This window comes from Lacerta agilis, chromosome 6 (genome assembly GCF_009819535.1).
Source record: "Lacerta agilis isolate rLacAgi1 chromosome 6, rLacAgi1.pri, whole genome shotgun sequence".
NCBI classification, from domain to species: Eukaryota; Metazoa; Chordata; class Lepidosauria; order Squamata; family Lacertidae; genus Lacerta; species Lacerta agilis.
In genome coordinates, this window is record NC_046317.1 from 23,403,933 (window position 1) to 23,423,304 (window position 19,372).

The window sequence follows — 19,372 nt, forward strand, 5'->3', positions numbered from 1 at the left end:
ACATTTATACACACATCATCGGAAGATCAGTTCACAAGATGAAAATAGAAGATAAAAGCTCAAATAAATAGAACAAAAACAAATGAAAACAATAACCCCCCCTCACACAAACACATAGGCCGTAGAATATCAACCAAATGTGTGGTTGAAGAGGAATGTTTTTGCCTGGTGCCTAAAGATGTATAATGAAGGTGCCAGGCGAACATCCCTGGGGAGAACATTCCACAAGTGGGGAGCCACCACAGAAAAGACCTGCTTTTGTGTTGCCAGCTTCTCATGGAGAAGGTATATGAAGAAGGGCCTCAGATGATGATCCCAGACTCCCAGTTGGTTTATGTGGAGAGAGGCAATCCTTGAGGTATTGTGGTCCTGAGATTCAGCAAGCTTGTTTTCTCCTGCTCCACGGGGTTGGACCCAAACCAACGGATTCGAGTTACAAAGAAGGGGATTCTGACTAAACATCAGGAAGAACTTTGTGGTGGTTAAGAGCTGTTTGACAGCGGAACAGACTCGCTTGGAAGGTGGTGGACTCTTCCTCATTGGAGGTTTTTAAGCAGAGGTTGGATGCCTAAATGTTATCCACTTCCCTAGATGGTCTCCCACTCAGGAACGAACCTGACCCACATCTGTTTAGCTTTACCAAGTTTGCTGCATTCCTTCATGTCTTCATATAATGGAGCGATGGCACTTTGAATGTGGTGACTAGTCATTAGGCTTGGTAAAAGGGTTACACAGCATACAGGAAGAGGAGGACTTAAAGAGGGCAAAGGTCATGGATGGGATTTCGGGTTTCGTGAGTGAGATGCAGTTCACATGAATTTGAATAAAAATGGCAGGTTTTCCAGACCCTTCATAGTGCAGCAATGCCCCTTCCGCCCTTAGAAAGGAGGGGGGGTTGCAGTTAGCACGAGCCCTCCATGTGCACAGGGGATGCCTTCATCCCCTGGCACTATTGGCCGAGCCCTGGGTGCGGTTCCTGCCCGACTCGCCAACCGGCGCGGTCAGCAGGGGCGTGCCCACTGCATTTAAGTGGGCCCGCGGCCAGAGCTCGGCCTCTTCTCCTGGGCTCCCAGCTGATCCGGTTTTCCCCTGCCCACCCACCCTTTAGGCTGAGTTTTCTTCTTGACCTTGCTATGGACTTCAGTTGGTCGCCGTTGAGGGGCCTGGTAGCAATTTTCCCACTTGGCCAATTGGCTTCCGCCTGGTGGTTTTCACCTACCTCGTAGCAATTCGTCACAACTTTGGTTTTGGCGGTTAGGCATTGGATTATCTCGGGAAGGCTAGAAGGTGGGGGGAGGTTGGGCCATCACCTCCCCCAAATGCTGAAGGGTACTTCGATAAAGGAGTCTGAGGGGCGTGTCCGTGTCCAGAGCCGTGGAAGGTGAGGGCCTAAGGCACGCCCCAGATCGGTGATCACTGGGTGAGTTCCTAGCTGATGTGCAGCAGCAGGGCTCTCCCATCTGTGGTTAACCCTTCCCGGACTGCCAGCATAACGTACTGGAGTCGGATATAGTCAGTTAGGTCCAATGCCTAAAGCCAATACCGCTCAACATCCGTAACCAATAAAGTTGTGGCCTTTTCTTGCCCATTTAACCTTAATTATGGTGTCTTCTGTTTTATTCATCATGGGAGGGGTCGGGATATTGACATGCAATAAACAGGGTTAACCCAAGTACCAAACATTCCCCCTCCTTCCCACAGAGTATCCTTCATCACTACTACCCAATCAGCTCAGCTGCCGAGTAAAATAAAACACACACCCCTTTTCGCAGTACTTCAAACATAATTATAGTGCAATAATAATTATTCCTGGTATTCTTGCCATTTTAGTTTATAGACTTTTTGACATACTTTCTATTTTAATGTGGAATGGTGGAAGCAAAACAGGCATGGTATGCAATTAAAAATAACAAAACTTGACACATACCCAGCATCTGCTTTGTTTGGGAAATCTAAAACTCCTCCATAAATAAAATGCAGAACGACAGTCATCTCTACATGGTTTAAGCTACAAAACAGAAAGAAAAATCATTACAGACACCAGCATCTGTGAAATAAAATAGGTGGTTCACGTTTTATAAACCCTAAGTGGTTCACCGAGCCCTGTCATATTATAAAACAAAACCGCATCAAGGTAAAGTAATACCACTAATGCAATCTAAAATTATACATGGGTCCCATTCCCCAACAGCTAAAAATGTGAAAAGCTGGATTCTCACAAGAACAGCTTCACAAGAGCTCCAGCGATCTAGTCCTTGGCTACAACCCTGAAGCCTCTTATTTGCTAACCGCCCAGTCAAGTGTGCCAAGACTGCTTAGGAACAAGTGCTTTTAAGATTGAGCGATCTAAAGATTAAATTATCTTTATGAGATTCCCCATCACTAAAATGGTAGGGGTTGTACTCATTCCTAAGGCTTTCCAAAGAAATCTTCAACAGATTAAAATGCATTTTATAGGAGATTAAAACTGTAAGCCCCTCCACAGGAGATCAGAGGCAGATACAGACATAACAGGAAGATTCAGAACACATACCAAACCACGGTCTAGTACTGCAAAAAGTGGTCCAGGAGTCATAGGTTCACATTTTCCCTCCTCCCCATTTCCTTGCATACACGCATTGGTGGGGGCTTCTATTGGTTCGCCATTCATGGAATACTTTGGAATTATGCTGGGGGCGGGGGGTGATGTGTGTGGGAGAACCCTACACCCAAGTAGTTTCTACAGCTGTTAACTCATTTGATGCACCCAGTGTCCTCTCCAACTACCATTGCCTTGTCAATCTAATCCGGACCATGCTTGGCAGGGTCACGGAGTAAGTCAGGGGTCAATATACAGAATATACAAAAGTATTGAGGAATGTATATTTTATTGCAGTGGGACAAAGACAATTTTATTGTAGTGAACACAAACACCTGCGATGGTTGCATGGATCTAGAATGCCACCCAGAGGGTGGCACCATTGAAGAGGCAATTTTCACCAAATTCCCTTTCACCAAAAGCCCTTTTAAGTCTTCCCTGCAAGGTCAGGGGACCATCAAGAACTGCATGATGAATCAGCAAAAGTTATCTCTCTCACCACCCGCTTCCTGCAGCCAGCACCTCTGCTGAATTAGAATGCTTTCTGTGAGTGGAAGGAGCCCTCTTGAGAATGAAGGGCAACTCAGAACCTAACCCACTGTGTTCCTGAGAATTAAGCTTGCATTTCGGGGTATAGCTTCCAACGTGATAAACAGGAACAACTGTACATACTGCAACATGTGGAAACGTTAAATATGTTTGAGGAGCATTCAATAAAAGTGAAATTAGTTGTTTTGGGTTAAATGACAAAAAAATCAACACAGTTGTCTAGCTGCATGAGAACACATGAGGTAGCCATAAAAACAGCACGAACAAGTAGCCCTGCTGTCTTGACAGCTGGTCTCTTAAACAGCATTTTCATTATTTCAGGATAAGCCATATGCACTGTACTCTCAAACGTTTATAACGGCAACAGGAAAAATCTACAAAAGGGCAGGACAGTGTATAAGAAGATTTGCAACGGTGGCCCCGGATTCAATCTGGGCTTGCAATCCTCATTTGTGGGGCAAGCACAAAAGCCTACTGGGCCAGTTTGCAAACAATGATACACTAATTACTCCGTGCACATAAGAGAAGGGTGCATGTGAGCCCAAGCTTTCTTCCAGACTTGTTCTCATAGAACAGCCATGTACAACACATCAATCGTGAGCCCCAATGGACCGCGGGGTTGTTTCTGGTCGATTGGAGGGCCTTTCTCTGTAACCTCAGATGCAGCAGCAGCAGTAGCCGCCACCACTGCCAGTCTCCATAGCAATGCAAACCTGAGCAGCACACATGGGGAGACAGAGGGAGGCGCGAAGGAGTTGGGAGAGGTCTGCACAATGCTGCTGGAAGAGGGGAGGCAGGCTTAGTGCGGCTTAGGGAGGGCAGGCACTATTGGGATCCACATCAGCTGTGCGGCTCCCTTTGACAGGGGAGGGACAGAAAGAAACTGGCTCCTCAGATCTGTGCAAACTAATATAAAAATATAGTTTGACTTTTCTCACTTGTTTAGTTACCTGTCCATCTAGTAACTATTTGGATCTGTCATATTGATATCCAAACATAACTACTGTATCTGTGAAATAAAGATCCTTCCTTCCTTCATTTATTTAACAAATGACTTCAGACAGTGGTAGACCACTGCCAGTTTTTGATACTTGTTGGTAGATCACAGCCAACTTGTGGTTGGACTTGCCTGTCATACAACAAAACCATGATTTGGCATTCTGGCTGAACTGGGTCAACAGGTCTTAAGCTCCATCATCAGAAATAGTGAGACTGTGGTTACAACTGAGACACGCTGGTGAAACAGACACCCCCTTGTCAAGAAATATAGGTGCTGCCTGACTTCCAGCCAGGACAATAGGAAAAGCGGTCACAGGCTTTATCGCAGGATAAGATGCATCTGACTCGGCTGTTTCAAGAAGTGTCCCCAAGCTCCCGAGCGATCAAAAGTTCTAGGATGTCAGTTGATTAAAAAAAGCATCCAGCATCACATCACCAGGTATACAGAACCATGTTCAACATATGTAAGAGCAGAAGCAAGCTAGTTTTTATTGTCACTTCGTCATCACAGTGCAATGACAGCTTTATATCCCCACAGATGTGCACAGCAAACCTCATGTTGACTCAGAGGGAAATCTCACTATGCTGAGATGGATCTTATTCAAAGGGAAGGCTGTATAATATTGCACAAATTAAAAGTCAGAGCACCTGTACAAGGAATGCCCAGTTAATGCATTTTCTAAGATGAAAAGGAATGCAGTTTTAGGAATCCATAGTTTTTAATCCACAGTCAAGTGTTAAGTGATCCATGAACCAAGGCAGCCAGCTTGCTTTGATATTTGCCATGTGTGCTGCTCTTATTGTACAAATGGCTACAAGAACCTGCTCAAACCGTTAAGACCTACAGTGACCAGAACAAGCCCAGTGACAGCTCCCAGGTAAAATGGGGGAAAGCCTCAAGAATCTGCACTCCTCTCTGGAGCACCAGTCCCCAGCTCCCAAGTATGGCTGAGTAGTTGCTAGCACTGATTCAAGGCTAACTAAAGCTTCCCTTAAACCAGGATAGGCAATTGTGGTTTTAAATGGGTTCCCATTAGCCTTACGCATGGTTCATATCAGTGCCGACACACATCAGTGCTGACGGAGGCATGATGCTCACCCGTGTGACGCTGCCCACCCCCGTCACCCTCGCAAGCTGGCACCTCTGCCCCTAACTGTTCCCCTACAAAGGATTTGTTCCAGGGTTTGTTCCAGGGAGGCAAGACACAGCAATGCCTCTCCAACATTGCCTTTATAATTTGTTTACTACCCATCTAACAGGCCAGCAAGTCATGCTAAAAGCAGAGAAGGGATGTTACTTGCTCACTGAATTTAATTGCAATGCAGAACTTTCCCATTTTTAACTCTTCCAGTTGACGGTTTGATGCAAATAAGATAGATGCAGGTTCTCAATTCACAGAGGTTTCCCACTAGCCAAAATTTAGGACTGTTGCTCAAAATATACTGCAACAAATAAGAGAGTCAGGACAGATTAATTTGAATTGCTTGGTATGCAGCATGGCTGCTCCGCATTTGCAGTGATTTTAAATTGCCTACCTTTGCTCCCCATACGACTTGCAAAACAACTTACCCTTGAAGAGTGATGTGCTCTTGAGAGCTTTCGGCCCAGCTCCCATTCAGCATAGCAGCAAAGTAACAAGATCTGGCACATAAAATGGCCCTGAGAGAGGGAAGGGTGGGGTGTTGGGGGGAGCAAACATTATTCTACTAGATACAAATATTTATTTTAGGAAAGCTGCTACAAAAGGTTGAAATTATTTGCCCTTTACCTACTAATGTGTGTCTGCTCACTGCATACTTATTTCTCCCAGGATCCCTGGCAATTTAATCCGATTTGTCACAGAATGTGGAAAAATGCTACCATTCTGAAATGCCTCCAGTTAACAGCTAATCCACAATTCATTTTCATTATCCACAAAACAAGGCTGGAAGAATCTCTCAAATTCTTAGGCACCTGGGGTTTTCTCCCACTTTGAACACAGAACACCACTATTTTCCCCCATCACAGATCTTTCATCTTCCTTCCAAATGAGGAAATACCTCTTTTGAGGGCAGACCTGCAGCTTAACAGTAATTCAGCTATTAACACTCTGCAATCTTTTCAATATGATTTATTCTGGTAAAAGGTTTGCTTATTTATTTTGAGGACCAAGAGCCTTAAGGAGCAAGACAGCTGTATTCTTTTTCTCTCGCTCGCTAAACTAAGCTTTCCTTGCAGGAGGGGAATATTTCAAAACTCAACACACTGTTCCTGAATCAACGCCAGTCTTCATCTAGTATTAGATTAGCTCTTCTCCATCAAAGATCACACATATTGGACTGTATGCAATGCAACCTACTCAGAGTAGTCCCACTGATATTAATGGACATGACTAACCTAAGTCATGGGACGTGGGTGGTGCTGTGGGTTAAACCACAGAGCCTAGGGCTTGCTGATCAGAAGGTCGGCGGTTTGAATCCCCGCGACGGGGTGAGCTCCCGTTGCTCGGTCCAAGCTCCTGCCCACCTAGCAGTTCATAAGCACGTCAAAGTGCAAGTAGATAAATAGGTACCGCTCCGGCGGGAAGGTAAACGGCGTTTCTGTGCGCTGCTGTGGTTTGCCAGAAGCGGCTTAGTCATGCTGGCCACATGACGTGGAAGCTGTACGCCAGCTCCCTCGGCCAGTAAAGCAAGATGAGCGCCGCAACCCCAGAGTCGGACATGACTGGACCTAATGGTCAGGGGTCCCTTTACCTTTTTAACCTAAGTTATTAATGTCAATGGGTCTACTCCACTGGCTCCAAGTATAGCTTAATTAGATACAACCCACAGACATTTCAAAATGTTGTTCCACCCACCCCAAAAACGCACTAAGCTTTTTAAAAATAAAAATGCTACAGTCTCTTGAAGTACCTGTGCACTTGAAATTGTTTTCTGTCAATCCATATAGTAAGATCCGAAAACCAAGATTTCTTGCAGAGCATCAATAGGTCTTTTCCTAAGTGAGATGCTGTTTCTATTTTAGAATCATCTGGAACAAAGAAAAATGACTCGTTTATCTTAATTATGAGACCATCCTCCACCATAAGATCTTGGAATAGATACACATCCTAAAATAAAAGCTCTGTGGAATTTCACGTTAATAAAATATATAGCCTCAGTATCATAGGAAACAGGTAATAAAAAAGGATCTCTGAACATCTCTAAAACCTCAATCCCTCCCAAATGCATGGGGAAAGAGGTGTGTCTTCAGTTGCTGACGAATGTTAACACTGGCGCTTACTGCACTTTGTTGGCAAGTTTATTCCATAGACAGGGATACACCCTGAGACTTCCCCAAGCATCCAGAACACCCTCAAAGCCTCCCCTGGAGATGTTAATTCACAGTCCGGTCAGTAAGAGTAGCATGGGGATCATGGGTTTCAGGGCCATAGTGTTTACACTATGTTGTACCACTTGTTCCCAATATAAAGCCACCAGGTGTGGTCATTAGTTGTTTGGGGGGCAAAGTGTCATCAATGGGCTGATGCCATCCAGCCCTATTTCTATGTAACAGCTGAGTCAGGGGAGGCAGTCCATGATCTGGACTAGGGCTGGGCGATATATCCATATATTGTCCAAAATCAGTTTGAAGTCCATATCGTGATATCAGTTTCATAATTTTTTGACTTGGCAATTTATCGCGAAATACAGTGTGGGAGTGCACTACGCGAAAATCACAATGTGGGGGGAAACCGCGAAGCCAGACAATGCTTCTCTCAATTTCTGCCAGCTCAGCTCCCCCCTGCCTTCTGCAAAGGGCAGCGAATCACAAGAGCAGGCACGGCAGAAATCACGATGCAGGGGAAACCACGATGCCTCGACATAGCTCCACCCATATTTCAGACATGGTGATACAGTGGTGCCTCGCTAGACGAAAATAATTCATTCTGCGAGTGTCTTCGTAGAGCGATTTTTTCGTCTTGTGAAGCACCAATGCAAAACCGCTAGTTTTCGCTTAAAAAAAAATTCGTCTTGCGAGGCAGCCCCATTGATTTTTCGTCTTGCGGGGCAGCCTTCTGCTAGCGAATGCCATTTGTCTAGCGAGTTTTTTGTCTAGTGAGGCATTCGTCTAGCGGGGCACCACTGTATATGAGTATATCATGGTGTCTAGCTGGTGATATCACAATGCTGAAAACCAGATTATCGCCCGACCCTAATCTGAACAGTTGTGGGGTGGAAGAGGGTCAATAAATGGAGCTTGAGCCCAAAGGCATTATGGGCTGGCGGTTCTCATGTGTGGGAAATGGTCTGCAATCCTAAACCCACTTTGGAGAAAGATGAACTCACCAGGACTTCTGAAGAGACATGTGTAGGATTGCACTGTTACATCTTGCCTGCAGGCTTACAATATGCCTTGGTTATTGTTTTTATTGATCTTGTGTGAGCCTCGGGGTACCTTTCCAATGGAAGAGTGAGCTAACAATGCTTTAAGCAAACTCCGTAACTCCACAAAATGCTCGACGCTACAGCATCTCCACGCTTACACAATAGGTGGGTGTAAGAGTTGCTGTGGCTACACATCCCTACAGTCCTGTCTAAACAACGCAAGGCTCATTACTCAGGAGCCAAGTTGCAGCGAAGAATATTAAACTCGACATTGCGAGCGCAGTAACGGCAAACCTTGTTTCAGATGGTTAACAAACCCACACTGGCATTTAAGTAACAAAAGGAAATCCAAACGCCACCGGTTTAACCTCACCTGACACAACTGCATTGCCTTTAGCATCAACAGCAGCAGCAGCAGCTTCTTCTCCAGTAATTTCATTTGCAATAAAAGGGGAAGCAGCAGCTTCTGTTTCTAGGGCTCCGCTTAAGGAATACTGATAACCAGATGTCCTTTCATGATTTTCTAGGCACTGTCCAGCGAATATTTCACCATTCTGCAGATTGCTGACGTCCACACTTTCATGTTCCTTTGTGGAGCTAGGCTTTGATATTTCTTTCTTGAGAATCGCTTGCTCAGGCTCTTTGACGTTTCCGGATGAATACACGACCCTAGGAAGAGAGAGTCAGGCTGTAATCCCATGCACACTTATTTGGAAGGGAGTCCCACTGACTTCAATGGGACTTGCCTCTGAGGACGCCTGCAAAGGATCAGACTTCATAGAAAGTTTTATGCATTGCATAATTCAAAATGTGGTTTTGACTACCAGATCTCGTGACGTTAATGGTGCCTATCCTTAAGTACCGTATTTTTCGCTCCATAGGGCGCACTGGACCATAGGGCGCACCTCGTTTTTAGAGGAGGAAACAAGATAAAAAATATTTTTTCTGGTTTTCCTCCTCTAAAAGCCCGTTTTTTTTTAGGATCAGCTAAGTTTTGCAGCTTTTTTTGCAAATGGAAAAGCCCTGTTTTTTGAGGATCAGCTAAAAGTTTTGCAGCTTTTTTTGCAAAGGGGGAAAAGCAAAGAGGAAAAGCCCTGTTTTTATGGGGTTCAACTCACATTTCTGCAGCTTCTAAAGGAAAGGGAGTCTTTTCTACAGTTTCCAGACAGATAATCTAATCAGCCAGTCACATGTTGCTGGGGAAACAAACAACCTCCCTCTGCAGCACATTCAACAAAGGAGGGCGGGGCTGAAAGGGAGCCAGGACTCTTATCTCTCTCCCGATCTCTTGCTGATCAGCTGCTGAGCTGGTACTTTCAACACCCCCTTTTCTCTTTGTAAAACAAAAAGCATGATCCTCCTTTGGCCCCTGGGCTATTCAGCTCCAGGGACCACCATTCGCTCCATAAGACGCACAGATATTTCCCCTTACTTTTTAGGAGGAAAAAAGTGCATCTTATGGAGCGAAAAATACGGTAGCTAGCCAAAACAAGTAGCAAAACAGAACCCTGCCCTATAATTGAAATCTAATACCACAATACATTGCTTTACTTGCCCTTCCATCTCAATCATTTGAGTAAGTGAGGCTGTGCCAAACACTAAAACCTAATTATATTTTAATACACAGAGTACTCAAAAATCCAAGACATTTTAAAAACAGCAGCAATCGCAAATTAATTCAACCAGGAGAAAAAATATCTCCCACGTACATCTTAAAAGTGTATTTTCCTAATAGCACATCTGCTAGAGAAATAGTACTTTACAATGCAACATCCCTGAACCAAACCTGGTCCATGAGGCTTCTGGCATCTGGCTTCTGAGTTGTCATTCTAGAAATAAAAAGGCAGCTTTAAAGGATGGGCAATTCAAGACCGGCCCAGCGTTCCCAATCTCTCTGAAAGTGGCTGACGAAGGAAACCAATTGCTGATCAAGAAACTAGTTGTTGCAGATTTGATAATGGGGGAAGAGCCACACCTCCATGGTAGATGAAAAGTTCCAGGTTTAATTCCCAGAATCTCCAGGTGAGGCTGGGAGAGAAATCCCCATCCAAAACCTTGGAAAGCCACTGCCAGACCGTGCGATAAATACTGGGTTGAATAGACCAATTGCCTAACTCAGTATAAGGCAGTTTTCTATGTTCCTACGCACAATCACTTAGAACGATTCAATAGTTTCAGAAACTAGTTATTCTGCAGGGAGGGTCCACGCACGCAACAGAGATCATACTACAACTGTAACCATTTTTGGATTGCTCCCCCCCCCCCGTTACTTTCTGGCCTATTTAAAAAGCAAACTCGCAGCTGTGCATTTTTATTTTTTATTTTTGTTTTTGTTTTCTGCTATTTTATTGGGACAATATTTCAACCCTGGAACATCTGCCAAAAATCCAATTGTACCCCAAAATTAGGCTTGGGGGGGAAAAACCTTCTACATTGGTGCCAAATGAAGACTGCTTTCCAGCCTATTTACCGCAGTGGAGTGTGAGAGATCTTTGAGCAGAAAATGTCCCTCCTCAGCTGCAGTCTTCATTAAGTGCACACACAACCCAAAATGCTTTACCCCCAACAAGCCCCATAGTTTGGGGGGGGGATGACAGAAGACGAGTGAAAGTCTGCATGTGTACACAGTATCCATGTTATGCATTTCAGCTATAGCCCTACCCACTTTTGTTCTGACACCCCATCCAACATCAACATGCAATCAAACAGAAAAAAAATGTCCCTCACCCTTACTTTTAGTTTAGGGATGGGGAATTTGTGCTCCTCTAGAAGTTGTTGGACCTCAACTCCCATCAGCCCCCATCTAGATGGCCAAAGGCCAGGGGATGATGGGAGTTGTAGTACAACAATATCTGGAGAGCCAAAGGAACATGACAGTTGCAGCCTGTCCAGCAAACCTCTCAAGACTATGTGTGTTTTTAAACAGAAATCTAGCCACATCAAAGTCCATGGGGTTAAAGAGCTTCAAAGCCAAATCCTTATGACTTTCCTGGTTTTGTAGCCGTGGCCCTTGCCACTAACCCGAGTTCTGCCAGCAGGCAACAAAAGAGAGTGAAGAGACTGAGCTTTAAGACTGCAAAGGAAGATCTGAGCTCCCTGGTTCTGCTGCAGGCTCCACTTCTGCCATCTCTACATCTGGGCCAGCTGTCCCCCCCCCCCCCAATTCTTCTTCTTCTTCTTCTTCTTCTTCTTCTTCTTCTTCTTCTTCTTCCACTTGCCACTCTGGGCATTTTTATTTGGACCTGGAAAAGGTCAACCTGCATTTCTGTCTTCTCCTTTGTGGAATGGCAGATCTGCTTCAGCAGTTTCCTTTTCTTTTTCCCAGAGAGGGTAATGTTCGCTCGGGAGCTAGAACTACGTTTCTTTAAGTGATTAATGGTGATGAGTCCCTCATCCACTACAGCACCTACAATCCGGTGCTTCTTTCTCTTCTGCTTGCTAAGGACACGGTGCCTTTTGAAAAGGTTTTTCTGTAGCTCCGTCCAAGGCCGGTGGATTTTTTCAGTGGCTCCCATGCTTCAACCCACGTTGACACCCTTCTCGCCTACTTCCTTATACCTTGTAGTTTTCGCAGCTGTGCATTTGAAAGAGAACCACATTATCCCAGAGTAATCAGATTCAAGCAGACCTAGCGAGAGAAGGTGTACATAAAATATAGGTGCATGTGGATATGCACAGGGAAAAAAGCATGACCCAAACGTGCCAGATTAAAACTTGAAGATCCTGTGATGCAGACTTAGAATGAGCAACCCTCTGGATCGCTTCCTGGTTTTCCCCTCTAAAGCGTTCATTTACTGCCAACGATAACAAAAATAGCCTCATCAGTTCTCAAAGTCTTTTACAACAAGACAGACAAAAGTGTCATGCAACCTTCAAGAAAGCCATAAAGGGCAAAAACAAGAAAAAACAAGAAAAAACAAGAAAAACAGGATTGCCTCCAAGTAGCTAAATAACTCAGGCTACTTTTTGGGGGGAAGACTTCTAGATAACTATTTCCTTGAAAGACTTGCTTGGCAATATGCATGAATTTATGGAGTGTTAAAGAGTATGCCGTGTCCTTTAAGGCATAAACACTCTTGTCCAAATCTGTTCTGAAAACGACCTCCAGACAGACATTCTAAACTGTGCGCTGCAATCAGATGAAACTTGTCTGTATTTATTAGTCAATTTATAATAATTCCAGGAAAATACAAGATAATCTTCCTGCCAGGAAGCTGTAACACTCCGTTATCAGACAGTCATCTAAATTAAGGTTGCAAAATTCTTCTCCCCTTTGGGAGAGTACGCTGACTGGACTGCTAAAATCTTGATCATCACTTGTGGGGTTGACAGGCTTTCCAGCAACGCAATAAACAAATAATGACTTTGGCCTATGCAGGAAAGGAGAAATAGTCATTTCTACATATTCTGTCACTCTCTAGCATGACCAATAAACTGATCGCAAGCTGTGAAGACAAGTCCAAGTTTGATTCTCATTGCCTAAGGGGGCACAGGTTTATTCAAAAGACCAAGTCCCCCAAGGGTACCCCCTTACTTCCCTCCATAGATTGAACAGCTGCTGCTCATTCTTTGGGGGAAAGTGCAGCATTTGGGGAAGGGAAGAACGAAGTCTATTTCCTTCCCCTCTCTTAATGTGGCTCTAGGATTATGGGGAAGAGGACTTGTCGTTTTAAAAGTTTAACCCCACAAAATCTGCTCCCCCGTTTTTGTTTAAGATTAACTTTTTCCCTGCTTTTCCAATTGGAATGCTTCTTGCTGGAAGAGGGAGGAGAAGCAGCATTACATAGCTCGTCTTTGGATTCTGGAGTTGTGTTTTGCCCATGAGAATTCAAACAACTTTGGGAAAGCAGGTCTGATTCTGTCCCATGCTCTGCCTAAAGACACTGGGGTCAACCTTCTTTTTTATTTAAATCACTCTATTTACCCACATGCCTTGAATTACAAATCATTCTGCAGAAAAAGACAAGATGCAGGTTTTCTGTAAGATGACCCGAAACTCCTGGGAGCATACAGAGGCACCTTTAAATAGGGGGTCAGTGCCATGTTTTTGTGAACTCAGCCTCCCTCAGTCACTACCCCCCCAAACAACACCACGTGCATTTGCCTCTGAATCAAACACCTATTTCTCTTCTTTGCACTTCTCCACACACATTTGACAAGCTGTCTCCATCTTTAAAAAAAATAGAAAACAAATGAAGCACCAAATACCTGGAGATTACTAAATATGGAAAAAAACAGCTACCCATTCACCCTAAAAGACCCAAATGATGCAAACGCTACCAACTGTTGCAACGTAGTGCCATAGCTGTCAACATTTTCCTTTTTTAAGGGAAATTCCCTTATTCCAAATAGGATTCCTCACAAGAAAAGGGAAAAGTTGACAGCTATGCATAGTGCCCTCCAGTTGTTGGACTATAATTCCCATCATCCCTGACCACCAGCCATGCTGGCTGGGGCTGATGGGAGTTGCAATTGAGCAACACCTGAAATATTCCATGTTGGCTACCTCAGGCCTCTTGGGTTAAAACAACAGTGCATCTCACTGTTCCCTTCCCCTGCTCTTCTGTCCAAAGACTTAGATCAACCTATAGAAACAATATTTAAAACTCTCCAAAGATCCTGTTAAACACACTCATTCACCAGTAGTCCAACAAGAAACTGAATATAAATAAAGCGTAAAAACTAATAGACCCTAAGAATCTAAAGTCATTTAATGTGGCACTAAAAATACATCATGCTTGGCACCAGGAAAGCTTCTCTGGGGAAGAGCATTTCATAATCAGGCAGAGATGGTCAACGAAATGCTGCCAGCTTTCCACCTCCGACTATCCCGTCCACCTCAAGTTAAACACATACTTTTGCAGCAAGTAGGCCAAAAAGACAAAAGGTGTTAATGTGGGATGAGACAAGATTACACAGAATCTCCTCCAGTTAAGAGCACAGGATTATTAACTAAGGTTTCATTAGAAATAATGAAAGCATAACATTTCAGTCAAAGAAAGAAAGAGTCTGGAATCAACGCCGGATTTAGGGTGATACCAGGGGGGGGGAGGTTCCCCCGCATGGAGGGGCCCAGCCAAGGTGGTGCAAATTTGAGAAGACCCATAATTGAAGAGATCCCTTTGAGGGTGTCAAATTTTGGCTTTGCACAGAGTGCCATATTACGAAAGATTACCAAAGTCTGCTCCTGCCAGAATGACCCTTCTTTCATATACTTGCCCTGGCTAATATAACAGGCAGCTTAGAGATCTCTTACATGGTTACAGAACATTTGCAGCAAGATGCGGTAGCTTTTGAGTTAGAAAACAAAGTCCTTCTCTGCAAAAGATGCAGAGCATGGAATCCATGGAGCGTAACTTCTGCTGTCTGCAGACTGAAGACTCCTAGCAGTAGACCTGGTATGTATGTAGAGGAAATTTAGCCGTGAAACTGACACTAGGAGATGACAATGTTAAGGAAAGGTTCACCAGCATAGTGCATATTAGCAGGGCAAGTCTGGGTTGCGGAGGCGCAATGGACAGTGTTGGGCGGATGAAGCAAAAGGTGGCAGTAAATACCAATTACTGCAGGTGAGAGAGGCAAACAACAAGATGGGAGAGTTGTTGGTTTTCTGTGCTCCACTTCTGGCCTTCACAGAGGCATCCGATTGGCCTCTGCAGGAAAGAGAATGCTGTGTTAGATGGCCCTATGATCCAATCCTGTGCTTATGGGCCTTCCACATACGCAAAATAGCTGATCCTAGAATTTCTTCTGGATCTGCTAGACTGAAAGCTACACTACACATCTCTATTATGGAGCAGGAGGAAAACGAAACGGCGTTAAGACTTCCATGCACCTTCTTTCGGAGACAGGGTATACATCACTTTGAATTTTTCCATTACAAACAAACAATAACTTTAAAAATAGCATGTAGAACAGAAGCTAAAAGGAATGACAGCCTTAGCAGTAAACAAACTAAACAATACCAGCCATTCTGAAGCTGCTCAAGACAGGAAGCTGAAATGTCTATATAAAAAGGAGGACAGAAATACAGCAGAATTGAGAAAGCAGGCAGACTATGTATTCATGCTCTGTCTGTAAGCTGTATTTTAATGCAACTCAGAAGCTTCTGTCCTTTTTGAAGTAGGGAGAGTTCTCTGTATGTTTCAATCTATTATAATTGGCTAGGTTAATAAATGTTTAATATTTGTGGAGTTCTCCGTATCTGCCCAAGAACGCTGCAGTATTCCCTGCTGCATTGACCTAGCCATGGGAGGCGGCACTCACCGATCTCACAACTGAAGCACATCGGGAATAACATGCTGTGTTGTGGAAAACAACCTATGTCGCCTTCACTCTCTTAGAGCAGACCGATTCCCGATAGCAGCTACTAATGAAAAAAAAAATCCTTCAGAAGTCCTGCCTTTCAGAAAATTACAAACATGGACACAGGCTTGCTTTTACAGTGGTACCTCAGGTTACAGACACTTCAGGTTACAGACTCCGCTAACCCAGAAATAACGCTTCAGATTAAGAACTTTGCTTCAGGATAAGAACAGAAATCGTGCTCTGGCGGCGCAGCGGGAGCGGGAGGTCCCATTAGCTAAAGTGGTGCTTCAGGTTAAGAACAGTTTCAGGTTAAGAACGGACCTCCAGAACGAATTAAGTTCCTAACCCGAGGTACCACTGTATAAGAAAAAAAGACTGTCTAAAAACACAAAAACTCAAAAACTTTGGGTTGTCCGTTCCAAAAAGGTGTGAGTTCCTGCACCTCTTATTCTAGGGGGAAAAAAAACTGTAGACGGTATTATTGCTTTCTGCTCAGTGGGGGTCAGGTGACACATTGAGGCCAATATCAATATGCAACCAATATATATTGGTTGTTTCTTAGTGCAGACCCAGGCCACCAAGCCTGAGCTTCTATAGCCACCAACCACCATGAACCACCATTGGCACAACTGGCAGCAACAGCAGACGTGTTCTATGCTTATGTTAATATTTTATTCTCTTGGTAATTATGCTGTTTTAAAATTATGTGCATTTTATATTTGACTTTATGTTTCCTTTTGAAATGTTTTAGATTATTAGTTTTTACCCCTTACCTGCTTTAACTCTGATGTGTTCAGTTTAACCATATGCTTTTATCTTATGCTGGTTTGTGACCAAAATAAAGATTGATACCGATACTGAATATTAAAGCTGATTTGTGGTGGTCATGTAAATATGCTAGAGTATTGGGAAATGATCCTAAAACTCACATTTCCCAAAAGACCAGAGGCCTTTCTCATAGGCATGATAGGCAATAACATTCCAAAAAAGGCACTTAATATCTTTCTGTATGTGACTGCTGCAGCTAGAATACTGTAGTATATGCGGAAAAATGAAAAGAAGAAGAGATACTCACGAAGGAAACTTGGCCAAACACATTGATCAAATACAGAGAATTAGGAACCATGACCACAAAAACTAAGTAATAAGGACAAGTTACAGAGGAGTGGAGGTATTTTGGGTATTATCTTAGAGGGTACAATACATAATTTAACCTATAAGTACGAGTTAACATATGAGCAGCAGATAACATCAAAAATGGAAGACTTGAGATTATAATGGGTGAAATATCAGGATATGCGGCAGATTAAGATTTCCCTAGAATGCCACAGAGAAATGGATTGGGAAGTCTTTGGAAAAGAGAGGAGTGATGGATACTGTATGATGCGAGTGTAACAGCTGTTAAAATTGCATAAATAAAAGTATTTTTTAAAAAAATGAAATGTATGTTTTTGTTTTGGTGATCTTTGTTTGTTTTAAATACATATTCTATAGTTGACCTCCTTTGTAATGTTTTATTTTGAAATCTTTGGCTTTCCTGTTAATTAAGTTGCTTTGACTGTATACTTTATGTTTGGCTTTGTTTTATTGCGGATTGTTTCCTTTGATGTTTTAATGCGTTGTAAACCACTTTGAGTTTTCTTAAAAATATAAAGCAGTATAGAAATGAAACAAACAAACAAACAAATAATAAGATGATGATGATGATGATGATGATGCTTGGTCCTAGGAGCAGCCCACATGGTTAGGCTGAGTCATGATCACTGCAGATCACCCAGATGGAACAGCAACATTGGGACTGTGCAGCTGCACTAGCAGAACCAACCCAGTGCTCCTGCCACCTGAACACGCACACCCAGGTAAGCAGCAGGGACAGCCCTGTTCGGAAGGCAGCTGTGCCCCATCACACGGGCTGCTACTGTAGGGCTCTCTAAAGCAGATGATTCTGTCTCGGTTCTTCAGTCTGACCAACCTGTCCCAAACAGAATCATTGAACTGTAGAGATGGAAGAGACCCTGAGGATCATCTCGTCCAACCCCCTGCAAGAATACGTAGCTGTCCCATACAGGGATCGAACCTGCAACCTTGGCATTACCAGCACCACACTCTAACGGATGGAACTATTCAGTGGCTGGTGAGGGAGTGCAATGGGTAGGAAAGGGTAACAAGAGGCTGTCGCCACTGACCAGCAGCTCTGGATAAAAGGAGTTCTTGCGCTCTTATTGGAGTCAGCACTGTGCAAATAAGTACCTTCTGAATCTACCAAGAAACTTGATGATAACCAGAAGTTCAGATGGACAGGAACAATCTGTTGTCAGGAACTGGTACAGCATCTGTAACCCGAGGTACCACTGTATTTATAACAAGAGGACACCAGCAATAGACAAAGAGACTCAAAGAAATATGTTGGATTTGCGGTTTGAGTGATGTTGATTATATGGGGTAATGAGGCTCCAACTGCAAACGCTTTTCACTAAAAATGTCAAATTTGAAATTAAGGCTACAATCCTACATACCATACTGAGTAGGCATATGTAGGACTGCATCGTAAGCTTTATCTTCCTGAACATTTGAAGAATGGGAAAACAATTAAGACAGAATAAAAGAAATGTTTTCAAAGAAGAATTAAAATAAGTCGGGCGTTTGAAAAACAAAGCTTTAAATACTTTTTTTTTTTACTGAAGGACACAAGGATGAAATAGAAGATACCCCTTCGCCCCCAAAATAAATTAAAAATCCAGAAATAGGATTACTGCCTCTAATAGCTGCTGAAACTGATAAAAATCCTTATTTCCTCATATAGATTTTGTTTCATTTCGCAAGCTACAGATAGCGATAAGGAAATTCAATTATGCTTAAAGACTCCGAGTCGCAAAAGTAAACTGTACAAAAAGACTGAAATCAATTTCAACAAAACTGGGCTAACTTAACAATATAATCAGACCTTACAGCATTACCAACATTTACAATTTCTGTTAACGTTATAGTGTAGATAAGGATCACAGCCTAGACTTGCAAATATTTGCATAAACACATGTTACTAGTTTTCTTCTGCAAATCCTAGCATAGTAGTATAGTTTCTGACCACAGCTTTTTTTGCTGCACTGCAGTACTCCTGTGAAAAAAGCCAATGGAACTCAGGATTCAGTTACAGTTGTGTAAAAAATATCCTGCATGACTTGGCAATGTTAGCAAGACCTCTCTATTTCTCAAAGAGGGAAAATTTAATTGTTGGGAAGAATACATCATTTTACACTTGCAAATTTCTCCAATGTGGATAAAATGCAAATCCAAAGTCTCACACATTTCAAAATCCTGCATCTTCACTCTAACACCAGAGGCTTGGTACAAAGAACCAAAGCAGAACTCTTTGCTAATAACCACAGCAAAAACACTGGTTTCCAAATATTGCAAACCAACCGAGTACCTGCTCCTGATAAACTGCCTGTCAAACTGAGACAGATGGCAAATATACTGAAATTTTTACTTTCATTCAGCTGACATATTCACAAGAGATTATTTTTAGTGATAAATAAGCTTATTTGCTATATAAATTGGAATGCTAAATTTGAACGATAGTCCTGTCAATCT

At 43.2% G+C, this 19,372-nt stretch overlaps 1 protein-coding gene across 1 annotated transcript in view; it reads right to left on the reverse strand.

Annotated features, from left to right (window-relative positions):
• The window catches only part of BTBD8 (BTB domain containing 8), a 43,988-nt gene that overhangs the window by 18,980 nt on the left and 5,636 nt on the right, over window positions 1-19,372 (reverse strand). The window contains exons 3-6 of the mRNA XM_033151099.1: window positions 8,847-9,142; window positions 7,019-7,136; window positions 5,697-5,786; window positions 1,928-2,008 (exon numbers count right to left, since the gene is read on the reverse strand). Of these exons, the coding sequence (XP_033006990.1) occupies window positions 1,928-2,008; window positions 5,697-5,786; window positions 7,019-7,136; window positions 8,847-9,142 (585 nt within the window). The remainder of the gene's footprint in view (window positions 1-1,927; window positions 2,009-5,696; window positions 5,787-7,018; window positions 7,137-8,846; window positions 9,143-19,372) is intronic.